At 36.8% G+C, this 20,354-nt stretch overlaps 1 protein-coding gene across 1 annotated transcript in view; it reads right to left on the bottom strand.

Annotated features, from left to right (window-relative positions):
* RP1 (RP1 axonemal microtubule associated) overlaps positions 1 to 20,354 on the bottom strand; it is a 186,985-nt gene that overhangs the window by 66,537 nt on the left and 100,094 nt on the right. Inside the window, exons 31-37 of the mRNA XM_049828448.1 lie at positions 19,229 to 19,284; positions 19,038 to 19,070; positions 12,321 to 12,490; positions 5,841 to 6,060; positions 4,346 to 4,500; positions 2,315 to 2,528; positions 715 to 905 (exon numbers count right to left, since the gene is read on the bottom strand). Of these exons, the coding sequence (XP_049684405.1) occupies positions 715 to 905; positions 2,315 to 2,528; positions 4,346 to 4,500; positions 5,841 to 6,060; positions 12,321 to 12,490; positions 19,038 to 19,070; positions 19,229 to 19,284 (1,039 nt within the window). The remainder of the gene's footprint in view (positions 1 to 714; positions 906 to 2,314; positions 2,529 to 4,345; positions 4,501 to 5,840; positions 6,061 to 12,320; positions 12,491 to 19,037; positions 19,071 to 19,228; positions 19,285 to 20,354) is intronic.

The raw sequence follows: 20,354 nt of genomic DNA, 5'->3' as shown, positions 1-20,354 counted from the left end.
AATTATAGCTACAAGACGGAAGTAAGAGCATTGGGAAAAGAAGCAGGCTAAATTCAATGAATGTGGACCTCAAACACTTCTTAATATTTCAGTTAGTGGGTAATAGGAGGAAGTGAAGACAAAAGATGGAAGGGCAGAAGAAATGAATAAAGAAGGAGAAAACTTATGGGTAAAAATGAGCAGATCAAGAGGAAAAGCAGTGATAATGACAGGCAAAAAAAGAGAGAAACCATTCAAGAAAAGGCAGCCTGGTGAAATGTGGTGGCAGGCATGAATAAATTACGTGACAGAGAAAAAAGAACTTTCTGTAAGTTTCATCTCATTTATGCTTCTTCCTTCTTCATCATTGGCCCCAAAAGCTCTATAGTATCCCATGGCATAGTGTATGTTTACAAATTACTTTTGTGAGATCAACAAAACCTGTAAATCAGTACCTGCAGCATGATATATACTGTGATATGTACCAAGGGACCAATTTGCTCACTTAAGCATTCTCAGTATGAGACATCAGGAGAATCTGCTCATTCAAAAACCACTGTTCAAGTGACAGTGTTACTACCTACAAACAAAAATGACGACCTGTGCCAAACTACCCAGAGGACTTAAAAATCAATTTGGTAGTTTAGTTTAAAGAAACAATATATCTCAGAATTAAGTGGGTTATTGGCTACATAATTCTTAGGCTTTTCTTTCAATAGAGAAAGGTTGAAGTACTTTGATCTGAATTGCTTTTCCGGTAACTAGAAGTGGCAGCTTTTTGTGACTCAGGTTGCCGTAGAAGATAAAAGAAAGGCATATTGGATCCTCTTCATCGCTCAAGTCAGATCCGGTGATGTCCATTATCCAGAGACCTGATGACTTCCTGTTGATTTCAGGCAGTTTAGGACTAGAAGTCAATCTTCTACCTTTAAAAATTATCAAAGAGAAAGAGGAAAGATAACAGCATGAGCGAGTGGCATAATACAGCAGGACCGTAGCCTTTACAGTACACAAACAAAGCTCTATTTGCAGGTTATGTTGTATCTATAGCAACAGTCCACTAAGAATAAACACATCAATACCTTTATTATATTTTTTGCCAAGAATTTAACAGCTTAATGTTCTTTCCATGTTTAAAATTTAGTTTCAGAGGTATTCTCTTGATGCCAAGGTATTTTCCTTGTCATGTTTGGAAGTAATTGCTAAGAGAACATTCAGACACCTTTTAGAGTTCTAATTAATTGTTCTCAAAAAAGCAATCAATGTTACTAAAACCAATTTGTCATTTAGAAGCACCAGTCATCTGTAGCGTGTAGGCACCTAATGCAAAATGAATAGTACTAATGAACTCCACTTGTAACTAGATCTTACCTACCGATACAGTATGTCCTGTAATAGTGTGAGACTGACAGGTAAACCTATAATAAACACACAAAAATATTTGCAAGATCCTCAAAAGATTAATATTACTATCTCCCTCTCTTTTTCTTCATTAATTACTGTTATCCTTCATTTTCATTCTCTTTTAACCATTCTATGGGAAATGAAAATGGTTTAACAGAATGGAACAGCTCAGTAAAATGTAGTTTCTACATCTCAGAAAAAACACACAACTGAATACTTGCATATCTATCATACCTTATGTTTTTAAGCTGTTTTACTACCACTGGACAAACTTTTGTAGCTCATTTACTTTACATGGAATTGTTTTCACAGGATTGAAGGGAAGGAACTTTTCTACTAGTTCTAAATGACTAATAGTTCCGCTGTAAGTGTTCTTTTGCCAAATACATCCAGGTTTAGATTTGCACAATTATGGCGTAGTAGGCTTGAAATGAGCAGAAACTGAACATACCAGAACTGTTGCTTTGTGCAGTGGAATAATACCACAGATAAAGACTAGGCTCATTTCACTAAAGTAACTTTTCTCTGGATTTCAAATGATATCCTAAGCTACCTGAAAAGTGGTACATAAAACTTAAGCTACTTATCCCTATGAGACACATATCCCAAACTCTAATCTGCTTTAAATATTTCATTGAAATGTGCTGTAATCAATATGGAATGCAAGTGTTCCATACACAACACATTGACAAGATGGAATTTTTTTTAACTTTGACCTTACCAGATGTGGTTTTGCTCTAATAGTAAGATCAAACTGAAAATTCACATTTTCAATAAAAGAAAGATACTATATAGATCTGAAAGAGCTGTAGCCAAATTAAAAAAAAAAAACAAACCAAAACCAAAACCAAAATCAAAACCAAACCAAAACCAAAACAACAAAAAAAACCCTCCAAAACCCCAGACAGGCCAGTTTTGCAGAACACCTTACCAACTGTCGCAATCTCACAAACAGTGTCATATAATCCCAGATGAGTATCAAGCCAGTTCCACAATGGGAAGACCCATTCTTTGTCTGAGTCTTGTGATTGTTTGACTGTTACCATCCTGAGGTACATCCCAGCCCCATAGCCTTCTCCATCATGTCCTATGACCACTTTTTGCAAATGACTCAGAGAAACAGCTTCCACCAGAAATGAATCCACCTGCAAAAAAGGGGAAATATTTAATGAAACAGAGATTGGACCCAAATAGGCTTGAACTTCAGGGAAAATGTAGTCCTGGATTCAGCTGAGGATTTAAAATTTGTGTCTGGTTTTTTCTAATATTTAACACAACATCTCCCCTCTGAATCTAAGAAAACACACACTGATTATACCTAACATTGAAACCCACATTCATCGTTAACGATGCATTGTAACTTCATTTGATCTTTGGACAATATGGATCATTTCATCAATCATTTCATATTACATTAAAATGCATATATCTCAACTTCTCAGAGTCAAATAGCTTTGATGAGATTTTGGTTCTAATCAAACTTCTATCTTTCAGGGTACTTCTAGTTTCTAAAATTTATCATACAAACCTAGAGATATATTAATAGTCCTAAAGAAAATCTAGAATTCTAAAGAGTATGTTCACTCCAAGATAGCTTCTAAATTCTTCTCCAATAATCAGAAAAGCCTGTCTTTTTTGTTTTTCTTACAAAATGAAAATAATTGTGGAAACAGCAAATGGAGAAAATAGTAAGCAATAGAAGGGAGGAAGTTAAGATCAAGGTGGAGAACAATCTGAGCAAAAGATGAGAGATGGGAAGGGAAGCAGAATGGAGAAGGCAGAGTAAGACAAAAGAGAAGTAAACACAAGCATCAGTGGATGAGAATAGGGACAACAAAACCAAGAAGATAAGGAAAAATGTGAAATGCAAAGAAAGAAATTATATGCCCCACTAAATTCTTGTTTGTTTTGTAAGAAAGCCAGGAGTTCTGTATATGGCCCAGCCTAGGGCCAGATGGACGTGATGGTAACCGATAAAGGTCAACAAGGTTATGAACAACTGGAGTTTTAAACAGCAATGTCTACGATTATAATTAACACTCTCATCCCAATAAAACATTAATTCAATAGTAGGAACTTCCTAAACCAGATGTCAGGGCAATTAAAAAAGAAGATACTAGGAAAGTGATTTCTAAAAAATGTAGTACTTGCCAAAGCCCTATGGGTTGTCCCTGCTACTTTTTAAATAAAAATATTGGAGAAGTAGATTTTCTGCTACTAATATTAAAAGTACTCTCATAAGACAAAAATATTGATTTTTTTTTTCAAACAATAATCAGGACCCAACAGCAGATTGTAAGCAGAAATCATTAAATTTTTAAATTAAGACATTTTAGGAAATAAATCTGTGCATGAAGGTAAATTACAATAATTATTGTAGGGTGTTATCTTCTGTATATAGGCATAGCCCTGAGATATGCACAGAAATGAAATTTAGAAATTCTCTCAGTTTGTTATCGATTCCACTTTTACCCTACCAAGTGGTAATTGTCTAATGAAATAATTTCACAGAAATCTAAGACTCTCCTTGACAATGTACATCTTGGTAGTGAGCTTTATTAAACTTCAGTGTTCAGTGAATGAACCTCTCATAGGAAAGCCTAGTACAAAAGAGAAGAATTTTACTGTTATTGGTCATCTAGAAACACTGGTTTTATGTGCATTTAATTCTTTGCTACTTGTGCTGCCTTATATTTGAAACAGAAGAAGTAAGAAGCATGATCACAGAGGTTCTCCCCAGTAATCTGCTTTCTCTGTGCTCATGTGGAGACTTTATTATCATGTGGGGATGTTCTTGTACAGGAAGGAAATAACACTGGCATTGGTCTACTGCAAATATATGGGAGATAAATTCTGTTTCCAAATTTTTGCCCATTTGTAGCAAGATGTATTCTGAGTAGGCATTAGGTGACACAGCAGTGCTAACATTTGCAAATGTGAGACAGCATTATCATGCCATTACCTTATTCCTTTGAAATTTTCTTCCTTTTGCTAAAGATGTATGAAGTTTCCTCACACCTGTGTCCCCTCTTTTGCCATAGAGAGTGATATAAACATTTGCAAAAGTTCCTGCTCCCCAGCGGTCACCAATATGTACAGAGACAACATACTTATAGACTGTACAAAAAGAAAAAAAGTTTAAGTAAAGCTGACTAAGTACAAGGTGTACTTAAAACAGCAACACAGAGTATTTAGTAAGACTACTGCTTGTTTTTATTTCTGCAGCTACCAAAAAATCTGCTACACAGCGATTCAAATAGTCAGGTTACTCTTTATGAATCTGATCTCTTCATGCTAAGTTCAATGAAGACTTTCCATTAATTTCCTTAGAAATTTGAAGGATAATGGACTTGGACAATTTAGACTTATGCAGCTTAGAGCTACTAATTTCTAGACAAATTCAGCCCAATTCTATCTTAGTGTGCAAGGTCTGGAAAATAAGAATTCATCTGAGTTTGCTCAGGGACTGTTAGAAACTGAATTATCTTTGCAGTAGATAGTAACTATCATAGGACAAAGAATAAGACACTATGTAAACTTTATGCAAATTAGAATAGCAGAGACAGATGTAGCATAGCATCTGGATGCATGACATGACATATAAGTTTAAAAATTTACAAAATGCATTTATTAATTTAAGGTGCATGACAGGAACTCTAAACTTGTTGTCTCTGTAATGCTCCTGTATAAATGCACTTCTACAGTCAGATTGGATTTTCTTCTGAGAAGGATCATTAAATTGCATATATGTTCATACTCATACAAAAAGAATAACCAAAATTTTTCAAATGTCATTTTTTATGCACAGTCCTGCTGAGCTAACATTTAACTAATGTAATGCTATAGTTCCTTCTAAGGTTTTGAGGTATTCAGGGACCAGAACTTCTGGAACTTTAGAAAAGCGGTCATGTCTCTAATTACTTTTATCTCATATGTAACTGCTAACTTTTCTGAACAAATGCAGTACTTCTATAGGTCTTCACGTTCCAAGAGCATCTCTGAATATACTCAAAAACTCTCAGCACATCAAAAAATAGTCCTTAGGGAGAAACAAATAGAAAACTTTTTGTACAATGAGGCTTACTTCTGATACTTGTGTTAGTAACTAAAGCTATTATATAAGCTAAGTAATTCATTAGTAGGTCTACCACAAATCACTTCCATGGCTTTGAACATGTGCTTTATCTTTAAAAAGTATAATTATATTGTTCAGTTTTGCACACTTCGAATCACACAGAAGATTTAGCAACTGTGAAACCCAATAGGCAGCTTAACTGGAAAATTAAAATTTCTTAAGTAGTCAGCATTTTTGCAGTATATATATGAAGACAGTTACAATAGAGCCACTGAGGAGTTCAAATCCAGACAAAGTGCTATATTATATCTGTGGCATTGATTTTTTTTTTTTTTTCCCAAGAGGTTAGTTTACATTATTTATATCTTCTCAGTGTTTTTACCTGGTAAAGTTTTCTGGTCTTCATTGACCACAGGGAACTCTTTCACTAGCTCCTTGTCTTCTCTGTTAAGAGAGAGCCAGCAGTTGCAGTCAAAGTTCAGTTCTCGTTTTGTATGTATCTCTTCTAAGTGAAAAGACTTCAAATGCCAACCCTCAAAGCCTAGCACATCATCACAGCAGACCCGAATCTTGAATACATCTCCCAGATCTCCAGTCTCAACCTGCAACAGATATGATGAGGAAGAGCATACTGTCAGGGCTGGTTCACTTACAGAGATTTTCCCAAATCTCTGTACAGAATTCTTAAACTTAACATTAACCAATGGAAAAGTTGAACTGGAGGCTGGGATAAGTATGATGAGAGAATCAGTTCTTCTCTTTTTGGTGGTATGATCACGGTGAGATTGTCTCCCTTATTTTCCTCTGTTCCCTTATTAGTATTGTAAGCATGATATTCTACCATTAGGGTGAGACAAGGTTAAAATCAGTAACATCTGTGCATTTAAGCTCTTTAGACAAAAGGTAACATGTAAAGCTTTGACCCTACTGGATAAAGAGAGCATTAACTTACAATTAAAGGTTACGATATCAGCAGACAAGTGAGGTATTAAAATTAATGATAATTACTATGAGCCTAGAAAGTTTAAACTAAATTCTCATTTGCAAAATGATTGGATTTAGAACATGAAATTACTTTATAACCAATTCTTTGGAAAAGAGAAGGGATATCCCTGCATAAAAGTAAATCATGAACATTACAGAAATAACTCTGTAGAACACAGCCCTGTTCCCATACTACATATGGGAAATGCAGTATCTAGTTGCTGATTGTGGGCTTCTGTGAGATCTGGTTAAACCATCCAACCTAGTGCTGTGGGTACTAGGATGACCAAACTGCATCAAGTGCTAATGATCTGCATGACATTAACCACTGCATGATAAGTCTTCTGAGCATCAGGAAGTGGAGCGATGCAGCCTGTCACTGAGCAGCTGCAAGAAAGGCAGGGTGGGAAGTGATTTTCGAGTGAAACAAGACAGAACTATTATTTTAAAAAGGTAACGATGACAATTATTTTTAAGAAGGATCAAACCAGAAAATGTTGCCAGTGGCCTTGTTCTTCTCTCATATTGCTTTTTTAAAATTTTTTTCCGGACCAGTCATAACATAAGCTTTGGTGACTGTTGCCAGGAAATAAATCCTTTGTGCATCACAGTAAGAAACTGAAATTAGTCTCACATAATCATGTGCTGGCACCAGAAGACGCACCAGCAGACTGGATCGTAAGACAGAGTACAGAGCTCCTAATAGATTTATTTATTCTGCTTCTGAACAGCGCTCTGCTCTTGACAGCCCTTCACTGATGACCTAGCTTGCTTAAAGCTAGTTCACATGAGTTTGCACAGTGGACCCATACATGTACAGAAGTATCAGCTACCTTATTCTTATTAGGGAGGAACCATACAAAAAATGTGGTTTTGTCATTTTTTGAGAGAGTTAGCCACTCTCATTAATAACTGCTATGCAGATAAGAAATAGTAAAACATCAGAGTATGAGGAGGAACAATTAACTGAAAATAAAGCAACCTGCCAAGATCATTTTAGAGGAGCTTGAACTGTTTATGATGCAGAACTTATGAAAAGAGGCCTGTGGTAGGAAGGAATTGTACCTGATGGCTTAAAAGATCCCTTCCGATCTGAATTTCTTAAGGTAAGTGTTATAAGTGGTTGCCATACCGCTCCTACAAAGCGTCAAGATTCAAGGCATTGTTCTTTAAGGACCAGGTAAGAAATCCTTCCTGCTCTCTATAAAACAGCCCTGAGGCTGCAGAGAATCTCTCAGTTCCTGAACTTCAATTCCACAGTACCCACAACAGCCACATGGCAGTAGCTTTACACTAAAGAAGATGGCACCAGACTTGTCCCCTCTCTAAGCCTAGCCTGCCCTCCCTGGCTATATGCCATGGCGCATATGGAACTCAAGGCTGTCCCAGACTACGGTGCACAAGTGAGAGGAGTTACGCCTCTTTGATCTACCACGTCCTCACAGATTCCTGACTTGGTCTCCACCATTGCACCGTGAAAAGGGAAACGTGGGCAGAATTTCATGTCAAGAGTTTTTCATTCATGCTGTGTATGCTGCAAAGGAAATCATTAAATATGATGGACTAAGTGGTCTAAATCCTCCTAAAACCTGCATTCATCTCTTGTTAAACTTAACGGGAATTATTTGGGTTCATTGAGAGAAGAGCACATGGATTCTTCACCCATCTAAACTACACTTCCTTCACAGGCAACAAAATCATTGCTGCTTCTCTTGCAGACCAGACTACTGACTTGTAAAATTACTGCCTGCAGATTTTCTTTCTTGTAGATGGAACTCATGACTGTATCACACAGCTACTCTAAATGCCATGCACAACTTATTCCATAAAGCTCTCTGGTTTGGAGTTGCAACATTACAGAACTTGTTTATTTTTATATGACAGGGCAAGCTGTACTTCACATTTTACTTTGTCTTCTGCTACCCAAATTTGCAATTCTCTGGGCTTCTAAATTGTCATAAATACATGTGTTATAATCCTTGTAGGAAATGCACAGTTGAGATATATAGGAAAATAATTTCAGAATACAGGATAGACTATTTAAAAACCACTATTTTCCCTTTTCTTTCTAGAATCGCAATTTCAATTAATTCCATGATTGCCTTTGAACAAGCAAGCACTGGTAATCATACTGTCTATAATCCATGGAATTAAACACCACCAACTCTTTTCAGTTGAGTGTATTAGATATTTCGCCCCTTTTCATGGGTTTGGTTTTTTCCACCATAGTTCTGGCCATTATTATCCTTTCTGTTCAGCTCCATCATTGTAACAGAGCATTGCCATTACATCATTCTGGTAATCCTTTTCTGAGCAATTTAATATGATCTGTTTCCCTTTGGAATACCATACCCTATCTTTGATCCCATAATTGGCTTTTCCCTCCATCGATGCCTATTTATTGATGTAACATGACCTTCAAAGCAGAGACAGACAAATAATCCATCACAAAGTATATAACCAATGAATATCCCAGTTCTAACTTTGCAGAATGTTTCCAAGAGGACACTTTACCTTGTTTTTTATTCATGATAATAATTTCCTAATTAATTTTTCCACATTTATTTCGTCTGAACAGTTTTATGTAATATTCAGTACTTGAAATCTTAGCTGAGTTGGATGTGATTTGTCATATACTAAACAACACAATATTTTTTCCATTACATGATTGAAGGAGGATGGCTTTTATAATCAAGAGGATTCTCTGGCAAAGTCACTGGGGTATTTAAGCTCTCAGAGACAGGTAACTGATGAAGATGATAAGAGAATTTCATAATATTTTAAATCTTTTCCTTTTTGACTCACACAGGTCTTCTCCAAAGACATCATGCCTAATGTAATTAAAGCATTAAAAATTTACTCTTTGGGTGCATATTTAAAGTAAATTCTTTATCACGTCCCTTTTTTTTAAAAAAAAAAAAAAGGCACAAAAATTATTCTAGTTAAAAGGGTGTGGTCAAAGAATCCTAAAATTCAGCTGAACAGCTTTCTGTCAGGAACTCCAGAAATCCTACTGCTTGTTGTTTGGAGCATCATCTCATATTGTGGAAAACATATGGAGTATTTCATTATGTGATTTAAAATTTTCTGTCACCCTCATGGTCCTTAACACAGCATACATTCCATACTTGTCGTGTATTTATGAACAGTCCTACTTGCAGAGCTCTGTTGCTCATATCATACTACCTGTGCTAGTGCTTTGGAGAGTAGTTTTAGGGATCCCAATCTGTCAGTCGATATATTTTTGCATTTTATGATTCTCTGGATAATAGATCGTGCATGATACGCTAGGACTCTCCAAAGGCGTGCTCTGACAAGCCTACTCTGTGCGTAACCAAGAAACACTGACGACTGAGAGAAAGATAAATATACTTTAAAAATTTACTCATTCCACATGAGATCAACAACTGCTTCCTATCACCACCAGAATATCAAGGAAAAAAAAAATCTACTACTGCACTGTCAGTTTACTTTCATTTTCCCAGTTACTATTCAATGTGTGTGTTCACTGGAGATGGCATGGTGTTTGCCATGCTATCTTCAACTAGAACTCGCAGCAGATTCAATAACATTGACACATTTACCTATTTCTCATTTTAGTCATTAGAACTAAGGTGTTCTAATTAAATTTATTCTTCTTTAAGCAGCTCACCCACTGTACTACAGGTGCCTGAGACCACTGAAACCCAACAACTGTACCTGATAGCATGCTGCTATTTTATTTCTTTTAACAATTTATTCTTTATGCTTGCTACATGCAATTAAACTACACCTGTTCTTTCACAGGAGTTGGTTAGAAATATTTTGGATCAAATAATCGTTCTGAATGCGATACACATCTGTGCATGTATTTGCGTGAGAGCTCCTGGAAAATCAGGAATTTACATGCCTTCCTGTCCTCAGTGTGCAATAAATGTATCTCTGAGATCAAAATTAAGCTTACTGTTTCAAAACAATGTGAGCTGCTTACAGCACATAACCTGGTGTTCTTTTTACTGCACTATATTACTAAGGACATTTGTCTAGGACCAGGATCTTGAGGGGGGTTTAAAAGTTCATTTACTGCTGCTTGTTGGAAAGCTGAATTCACAGCTTGTCCTCCTTGTGATATCAAGCTCACGCCTCCAGCCTTCTGCTACAGTGGGAGACCATGAGCAAAGCTTCTGCATTCTTCTGAACAGCCTTAGTAAGAGCAAAGAAAGGGAGAGTAACAAGAAACTGGGTTTATTAGCTGGGTTATTTTAACCACCTAGAGAAGTTATGAAGGTTTTTGTGGAGATACCTGCAAATCCCCAAATACTCCTTTACATTAGGCCTGCTATTCTGATTTCCTTAGAATGCCACAAAAACTGTAAAACACCGTAAGCAATGTGGCAAAGAGTCAAAATTTCATGCACAGTAAACAATGCTCAAATAGTATTAACTTCTTCATACAAAGCAACAAAAACAAGGACACAAATAGCTAAAGGGAAAATATAGGCACTAACCCAAAGCCAATCCAAAGTACGAACAAGCATTTAGAAAGCTGTTAGGGTAGAAGCCTGGTACAATGGATATGGTACCATGGTACCTAGGATAGTAGACTATGAGGGACAACCATGACTGACACATAACAACAATAATTTCTCCTAGCATGGTACCCAGTCATTGAAATTAGGCAGTCTTAACAAGAAAAACATGCCATTTGGGAAATCACCGACAAGTCGGTTGTTGCAGAAGTCTGTTTTGTGCAATGATGCCAAAATTCAGCCAGTTGGTGTGGTTGCTCCATAGACAGATTCTGCCTCTATTGACCTCTTCAGTTTATGCTGATGGCTTAGGAAGCTCCTTTTGTTGCTCAGTGCGTTTGCCATCTGTGTTCTGATAAGCAGCTGCTTTCTTGACTTTAAGAAGTGCCATTTATCTTTTCATTTACTCCCCATAAAGTTCCTAAATTGCTTTAGCTTGTTATTTAAATTAAAAATTCAGCCTGGATCAGGTCATTATGATGAAGCTCTGACAACATTTTCTAAATGTAGTTTTGCCATTGTTTTCAGAACGCTTACTGCAGCCATTGAAAAGTATTTCTGAGCTTTATAAAACTGCCTTGAATTGCAAGCTATTTCTCTCATCTCACTGGCTAGAATCAACAATCTGATGCCAATCAACAGAATTTGCAGTGACTTAGCCTAGAAAGCTAGGACAGAATTTGAACATTGAAAAGATGCCTCAGATGAATCCTCTCAAAGCAGCAGGATGCATGTCAGGTGTAGAGGTAGTCAGGACTGTGTTAGGGTTGATTTTAATACTGGCCATATATATGCTATTGCTTCAGGGTTCATCACACTTTGATATGCATGAATGCATTCTCCAGTGATTTATGATTAGCCAGAAAAATCCTCTGCCTACTGGCCTGAGAGACAGAACTATTTTGGGGGAGAGTGGATACTGCTTTACAAAGACTGAAACAAAGGAAAGAAAAGCCCACTTAAGTCCCCTGGGAATACTGTCAAATCCTTCGTCTTCTGCATTCGCAAATAATTGTATATTGCCTTTTGTATAAACTGCAATTCAGGAATCTTTAGAGAATTAGAAAAAATGCAAGATGAACTGGTCAATGCAATAAATTACACAAAGGGGACCAATTTTTCTCCATGTTGCATAACCCTGAAGGCACTGAAAATTCAACACTGCAGCTGGCTGTAGCAGAACAGGACTACCAGCAGAAGATGACCCAAGGTCTAAAGTTATAGCATTCTACCTTTTTAAAAAAATACATCATTTGTACCAGTCAAACTAACATTCCGTGTGTATATAAATATATATATATATATATATATTTTGTCTAGAGAGGAATGTCATGATAAGGTCTGTGCAGTACTCTATATTTATGACTTACAATGAATTCATCTGTTGCTCTGGGTAGAAAGCACACGTATCCTGGGTTTTGTGGAGAAAGCAGAAGCTCATCACTTTTTCCCTTTGAGCCATAAATCACAAGGGTCCTTTTACACTCTTGTGGCTGTGGGGAATCTCCATCTGTTTTAACCTGCACTCTCCACTGTTGTGCTAAAAAAAATAAACACAACTTTAGCATCAACGTATCAATTAAACATTTTTAGTATCAATGGCAGAGAGCAATGGATGTCTTTGTTATCATTACAACTAAGAATTTAAAGATTACTGTGAAATTACTTCCCATTTAATAAAAAATAGACAGACATTCCTTCTCTTGAAGGTAATTTTAACTTAAATCAGACTTGATAAACACAAGATGATTGTTGAATTGGGTATGAAAGCAGAAATTAACACCAAGGAAGCAGGAAAAGGACTTTTTGCCTAGGTTTTTGCATTCTTTATATCCTGGTTTCAGCTGGGATAGAGTTAATTTTTTTTCTAGTAGCTGGTATAGTGCTATGTTTTGAGTTCAGTATGAGAAGAATGTTGATAACACACTGATGTTTTCAGTTGTTGCTAAGTAGTGTGTAGTCTAAAGTCAAGGATTTTTCAGCTTCTCATGCCCAGCCAGCGAGAAAGCTGGAGGGGCACGAGAAGTTGGGAGGGAACACAGCCAGGGCACCTGACCCAAACTGGCCAACGGTGTATTCCATACCATGGGACGTCCCATCTAGTTTAGGACCTGGGGAGTGGGGGCAGGGAATCGCCGCTCGGGGACTGGCGGGGTGTCGGTCGGCAGGTGGTGAGCAATTGCCCTGCGCATCGTTTGTACACTCCAATCCTTTTATTACTACTGTTGTCATTTTATTAGCGTTATCATTATCATTGTTAGTTTCTTCTTTTCTGTTCTATTAAACCATTCTTATCTCAACCTGCAGGTTTTGCTTCTTTTTCCCGATTTTCTCCCCCATCCCACTGGGTGGGGGGGAGTGAGTGAGCAGCTGCGTGGTGCTTAGTTGCTGGCTGGGGCTAAACCACGACACTTTATAACAAAATAGTTGCTTTAGCTACAGTAATTAATTTATTAAATTGCCATTCTTAAAGTGTTCTTATGTAACATGAAAGAGAAAACTAACATTTTGCAAGACTTGTATGTGATCCATTTGTAAGAACTGTTCGCTAATACTCAACTGCTTAAACATTGAAACTTAAACTTCATTTCTCAGATTTTTCTAACCTAATGTGTCATGTTCAGTCTACTCATTTGTCAGATGAGATCATTCATTAGGGTTGAATCCAAAATTTACGGAATTCCAAAGAGGTGTTTGCACTGACTTTAGCTCATAGCTTGGGCCTTTCAGAGATTCTTTGTTGGTAGGTGACCCATAATCATAACAATGTTTGAAGTCCAGAATGCAACCAACAAGCTACAGAAAACGAATCCAGGTGTGGAAAAAATATTGTGTCTTAGATGGACAGTATAGATTAGAAAGTTACTTACCTGCTTGAAAGTAAATCTCCTCCTGAATTCAAATGAATTATTTGTAGAAAAGACACTTTATCCTGCATGGTAAAGGGAATTTAACAGTGGAAGGAAATCAAAAGCCTGTGTTTAGACTGTGACCGGTATTGTGATAATATGAAAATTTGCTAATGGGATTAATATAAAAGAGAATTATTTTGTGATTGTGTGTAAACCTACAATGCAATGTGCTGACAAAATAAATTTTAGAATAGTTTAATTCAAAAATAAATTGAATGTGATGCTTTTTCTTACGATACTGTGTGCTTTTTTCATACCTTTTGTTTTCCTCCACCTGCTTGGAGATGGATACTGGGTGAAAACCTGATCTGGCTTTCTTGATTTATAATTTTCCTCTGGTTTTCACATTGTTTTCTTTAGCTAATTCTGGTTTTCCCCTTGTTATAGAAGCTGTTTCTGCATTACATCTGACTGTTCCCTGACTCCTCTGGGCTCAGCTACAAAACAGCAGGCAAATACACATCTCACCATCAGTCTGCTGAGTAACACACTAGCTGAAAGGATCCTTCCATCTGAACTCTTTTTTTGAGGTCATTTCCAGGAATGAGTCAGATGTAGTATGTGGAAGATCCACACTTTGCCTAATGAGGAACTTTTGTTGTTTGATATATGTGCCAGCTTTGAATTTTGTCTCCTTGTGCCAGGCTGGCATGTGGTACCCTTCAGGGTGTCGCGCTTGGTGAAGTCAAGCATCATTTGAGCTTCTGCTGTTCCTGAGCACTCCACAGGTTTACGAGCAGCTTCACATTTTTACAAAGACTCCCAACATAGCCCTGAACCTCTTATCCTCTCCAACCATGCCCCATTTTGAAGGCTGTCCCAGGAACACAGCAGAGAGGAAATTAAGATAATTTTGCATTACTCTGTTTCCCAGGTGAGGGTTTTTTTTCTTTTTGTAATATCCCTGTGCTTCAGGACAGAGCAAGCCCCAAGTTAAGAGAAAACACAGATGCATAACTGCCTGTTCCCTGCTCAAAGAGGCAGCATGTTTAGAGAAGGTATTTCAGCATTTTTTATTTTAATTAATATCCATGATTGTGGTTTTAATTATTATTTCAGAAGAAAGGCTAAGACACGGGTTGGGAGTTTTCCAGGAAATAAATCAGTAGTTAACAGATTTAAGGCCTCTTAGCATCTGTGACTGTTTGTTCTCCTACATTTACTTTTAATGCTTCTATAATTTGGTAACTGAGCTAACCCAGACTGACTGCATTTTCTCTCAGTTCAGCAAATTCATTTAACCTGCTCATGCTAGAAAGAAAGAAAAAATCTTTTTTCTCATATTATATTCACTTAGACAGCTACTTGGTAAGGATGGCTATACCAGACAGGAGACAGGTGCCAAATACTTATTGAGTTCAGTGAAGTTCTGGAAATCAGATGGCTGGGCTTGAGTAGGTCATCTTCCGTGTTTCATATGCATGGCCACATTAAAAAAAGAGAATTTTCCCCAATACTACTGAACTGCATTAGCTTCCTTCCAGAGTTACTAGTGTGTTAGTGTATTATTGTACTTTCAGCTTATGTGTAAAGCTATAGATATTTTCTTTGAGACTTCAGAATGGCAAATGCTAAAATGAATGGTAGGGGGAAAACAGAATTCTGTGAAAAAAATCTCAGAATTCCTCTTTTCTAAAATAATATAACCAAGGATCTGATTTCACATTACAGAGATGTATCCAGAGATATGTTAGAAGCAGGGGTCATTTGTTGACTTTCAGCAATTAAACGGAATCGGTTATAACAATTTCCTTCCAGAAAGTCTTTTAACCACTAATTTGGAACCTGAAAGACGCTTGCAGTAAAACTGTGAAAATCAAACCTGCAATGACTTCTGCACATAGCAAACTGGACAAGGTAAAACATAAAGTCAATGTTTCGTAAATATAATTCAGAAAACTGAAAAAGGAAGTCTTTTTTTCTGTTTTTTTAAATATGAACACCATTGGTTTTACAATACATTATTCCAGTTTTTTCCTCTGGTGTTTTTTAGTCTTAAGACCTAGAATGACATTCACACTTTGCTAGACGTAGGAGCAGGTTGCTTACTTCCTGGAGATTGTAGAAATTTGTGTTGCCTTGAGGCAGAGCAGTCAGTCTACTTATTCTATTTTCTTAGGAAATTCAGCCTCCACCCAGCAATATATACTGTCATTGCTTTTTAGAAGCAGGACCAATCCATTTACAATTTGGGAATTCTGTCATTATTCTTACTCCATTAGAAAATACTTGCAATGTAGGGAATAATTTAAAAACAAAAGAAGTCACGGGAGAATTCACTGAATATTTTTTCTTTTCTCATGAATTTTCTATGTACCTTAATACCAACAACCTTGCACAACACAAGAAGAGCCAACCTAGAAATATCTAGTAACTGAGCTCTGTTCATCGACATTGAACCATATTTTATTCACTGCCCACAAAAGCCCACAATACCACAGAGCACCCTACAGGAATCACATTACAGGAACCCAGCTCCTTTTAATGGACTGCGGCGTGGACAACATGGGAATATACTATGTCTTGTCTCCTTGCTTTGAGAGAAAATTCTTTACTATGTGTTATTACAATACTCCACCCATTTTGAGGCAGAAAAGGAAAAGAAATAGAGAAAGTAGAAGGAGGAAGTAGTAAAATTTCCCTAAAATGTGGGAAACTTTTAAAGAGTGATGTAAAGTCCCATTCTCCCTCAGAACAACTTCATCATTTGAGAGCTGAGAGCAGCTATCTGCCTTCTCTACTGGGGCAATATGCTTTTTATCTTGCATCAGACATACAAGGTGTCATCAAGAGAATACAAACAAATCTGTTCCTATGCCTGATTTGCCAGAGCCTCCCTGTAATCTACAGATGTACAAAGGTTGCTGAGAAAACTTGATATGGGCATACTGAATTTTGACAGAATCCATAGCCAGCAGGAGCATTCACAGGGATCTGGGACGTATGCTTCATGAAAGCTGGCATAATGCCAGCCTGGCTGAAGAAGGACCAGGAGCCTTCAAGTAACCTGCTTATCAATGATGACTTTCAAACTCTCTTCTTTGGCTAGGTGGTTGAACAGGTTACTAGCCTTATCTAAAGAGAATGAGACTTCTGACCTTCAGAGTGACTTATAAAGTGTTTTGTTTTGTTACCTTTGCTTTAGACCTGACCTAAGCACATTGATCTTATCCTGAAAATCACCAAACAACACTGAATCATGCCAATCAACTTTTTATGACTTTCCCTGAAGCCCACTTGCAGAGTGCAGCTCATGTAGAATATGACCCCATGAATGCATAAAACATTGGCTCCCGAACATCAACACTGCTGCTTGCCTTTTATTCAGTAGATGTATATTATATTAAAAGTTTTCACTTCCATTGTGAATGGGACTGCTTATCACTACTATTTGCTCTACCATGTGAAATCTTCACTGCTACAGCTGCTGGGAGAATTTAAGGCAATCACTTTTTCTTCCAAGACTCTTCATCTCTGGAATTGTCTCTTATCAGCTCTAACCCTGGTACTGCGTCATTATAGATTGACACAGAACTGAGTACAAGACACCTTTCCAGACCTCTTGTGGTTGCTACCCTCCTATAAAGCTCAGTCTTCTCACATGCAAGGTCTATGAGACAACCACTACGACAACACAAATTAAACTGTGAACAATCCTGAGATCAGTCATGCTCATCATCTTTTTTATATAAAGCATAAAAGCACGATCTCTCACCTGTCTCAGTTCCTCACTGGAATGAGCCCCTGGGTAAAGAAAAGATGGCTAAAGACCAATTCAAGCTAAGCTTATGCATAGCTAATCGGCAGAATACTTCCTAAAAATGTTCTTCTCCTTTATACCTTCATTATTCAGAACCTCTGATCTCAACCTAAGAAATCAGTACACGCTCTTTGGGTCCTCCTGGACATCTTGACAGAGTGATGTTGCACAAACCGATTAAGCATAAGCCACTCCTTTCTCCTCGTAATCAATATATTGTGTCTAACCACTCTTGACATGCACAGGCTCTCAGCAGTCTGCATCTGTGCCTGCTTATTATAGCATAATAAAGAAGGAAGCAGCACTGGAAAAAAAAATTTAGATTAGTAGTAAAATATAGACTATTTCCTGAACATAAGGTGAAATAGATATTGTGTCTGCATCTCTGGTCTGTGCACTTAGCAGAATGCAGAATCCAATTCCAAGTCACTCGTGAAAATCAAATTTCTCTGTTGGAAAGTCTTTACTTACTTGAGTTAATCAGTCTCCTCTTGTCAAAGTTATGTTGCCATGGAACAATAAAGCTGTTGGCTAAACTGGCTAATTTGATTGAATGCAAATGATTTAATTTTCACTGAAACTGGAATTAGATTGAGAGATCAGGACTCAACCTACAGAAGGCAAGTCACTGTTTTCAGAGAAAAATGTAAATGTTACTTTTTTAAATTTAGTTTCTCTCATACACTTCCCAGACACAGTTGCACAGAATACATATTTACAGTTAAATATTCATAAGATACTTGTGTCAGTCTATTTCTCTTTTCTGGTTAGGGAGAAACATAGAGATGGTATCTCAAATTTTAAACACTTGGGAGGTACTAGCATATTACAGTGATGAGGCTGTCTTTGTAGGTATAAAAACAGAAAGCTGGGTGGGTAGTTTTTTATTAAAATCTTTTTATTAATTCAAGCAGATTTAGTCAACTGAATGCATATATACTACATTTAGCGTCGCTAACGGATTTGAAGTTTAAGCCTGTATTATTTCTGGCTACTTTGGGAATACCCTGATGGATTTTGACCTGAAAATGCTTCCACTGACACTTCACAACACATTTTTCAGCTTGCTGATGTTTGCTAGGGGACCTGTCCCCATGTATTAAATGACAGTGACACTGGGATAAGCAAAACAACACTTGAATCTCTTCTCAGAGGAATTCCTGGCTGCGTTCAGGACAGAATAGTAGAAATATGAAGAAAACCAGAAACAGTTTATGACCAGCATGTTTTTCTCAATTACTTGTAAAGGCCTAGTCCTTTCTGTAGCCTATTGCCAGAGAATTTGTCTTCATTTTCTTTCACAGTTGATAGTTTACACATACAATGAGGTCACTTGCTCACATATTTGTCACTTAATACTGATTTGCAGGTTAAATTCAAACAGCAAAAACAACAGTGTAGAAAACCACTCTTACCTTTAATGAATGCCTTCATTAAATTGCCATCCTCTAAAATATGAACAGGAAAAAAAAAAAATGTGAGCAAGCTTTATTATCACTTTTCTTCTTAAGTTACAGTCTTATTCAGAAGGGTTCTTCAGCAATAACTAGGCATTAAGTATATACTATATTGTTATAACACAAATATTCTTTAACAAAATACTTACTATTGGCAGTTAGCTCCCTCTCAGTTTCCCCATCATCTTGATATTCATCTAACCATCTTTCATTGCAAAAACAAAAATAATAAGATTAATAAAAATTATCAGTATATTGCAAGTAATCTGACAATTACCTTCTCTCTCCAATAGTGTATTTGTTATACTTTTTTTATAAAATTATGCCTTGAAACTACTTCGTGGTATTTTCTTTTATATATTCATCATAGTTGGCCTTATTCATATTAGGAGAATGTGGCTTACTCTGCTCCAGGCAAATAGGAATTTTCATGGCAGCTATATATAGTACTATAGTACTATATGAAGTACATTATATGAAATACTAAGTATTTACAGGATCAGAGACTCAACCGTACATTTGGGGGGGTTATATAACCTGCAGTGGTTAGTTATATTCATTGTACATAAAATGATATATAACCCCTGCAGGTCTGGAAGTTTCTAAAGCTTCTGTAGATCTGCAGCAATTAACTGAATTTCTCTTTTTACTTTTCTTTCATATTGATGAATTTAAGGAGCTTTCCTGTGATATCTTTTCACTACAAACATACATCCATACTCCAGTTGATCTCCCTTGCTGATATAATAACACTTTACGGCCTTTAACAATCTCACTTATTTAAACATAAATAAATACGTGCTTGCTATCAGCTTCTATTCTATTGGCTCTGTGTTGATGTTGCATTTGTTTAAACTCAAGGATCTGTAATATAGTTCACTTCTTGCATGTAACAAAATTCTATTAATAAATCTCTTATGCATGAAGTCTAAACTCCACTGTATCTCAACTATTGTTGTAATAAATAGCTTGATTAACTTCTGTGACCTATCTATCTCCTCATTGTCTCCTAAGAAACAAAAGATCACTCCAGCTTCCAAAAATAGAAAGCAAACTTTGCCACATTGGCAGCACACTTACACCACAGGCAAACAATGACAGAACTCCTCCAGTTCTATGTATAATGTCCCTAATCTTTTTGTAAGAGCTTAACTTCCTTTTGATGAGGCAGTTTTACAGAGAGCCCAGTGTCTTTATTAAGTATCCCACCCTTTAGAGAAGTCCCATAAAATCTCCCTGAAATTAAAGATTCTTTTCCAATAGCCATCTTTAATG

Source organism: Accipiter gentilis, chromosome 2 (genome assembly GCF_929443795.1).
Source record: "Accipiter gentilis chromosome 2, bAccGen1.1, whole genome shotgun sequence".
Lineage (NCBI taxonomy): Eukaryota > Metazoa > Chordata > Aves > Accipitriformes > Accipitridae > Astur > Astur gentilis.
Note: the sequence above shows the minus strand (reverse complement) of the source record. Positions and strands in the feature narration are given on the sequence as shown.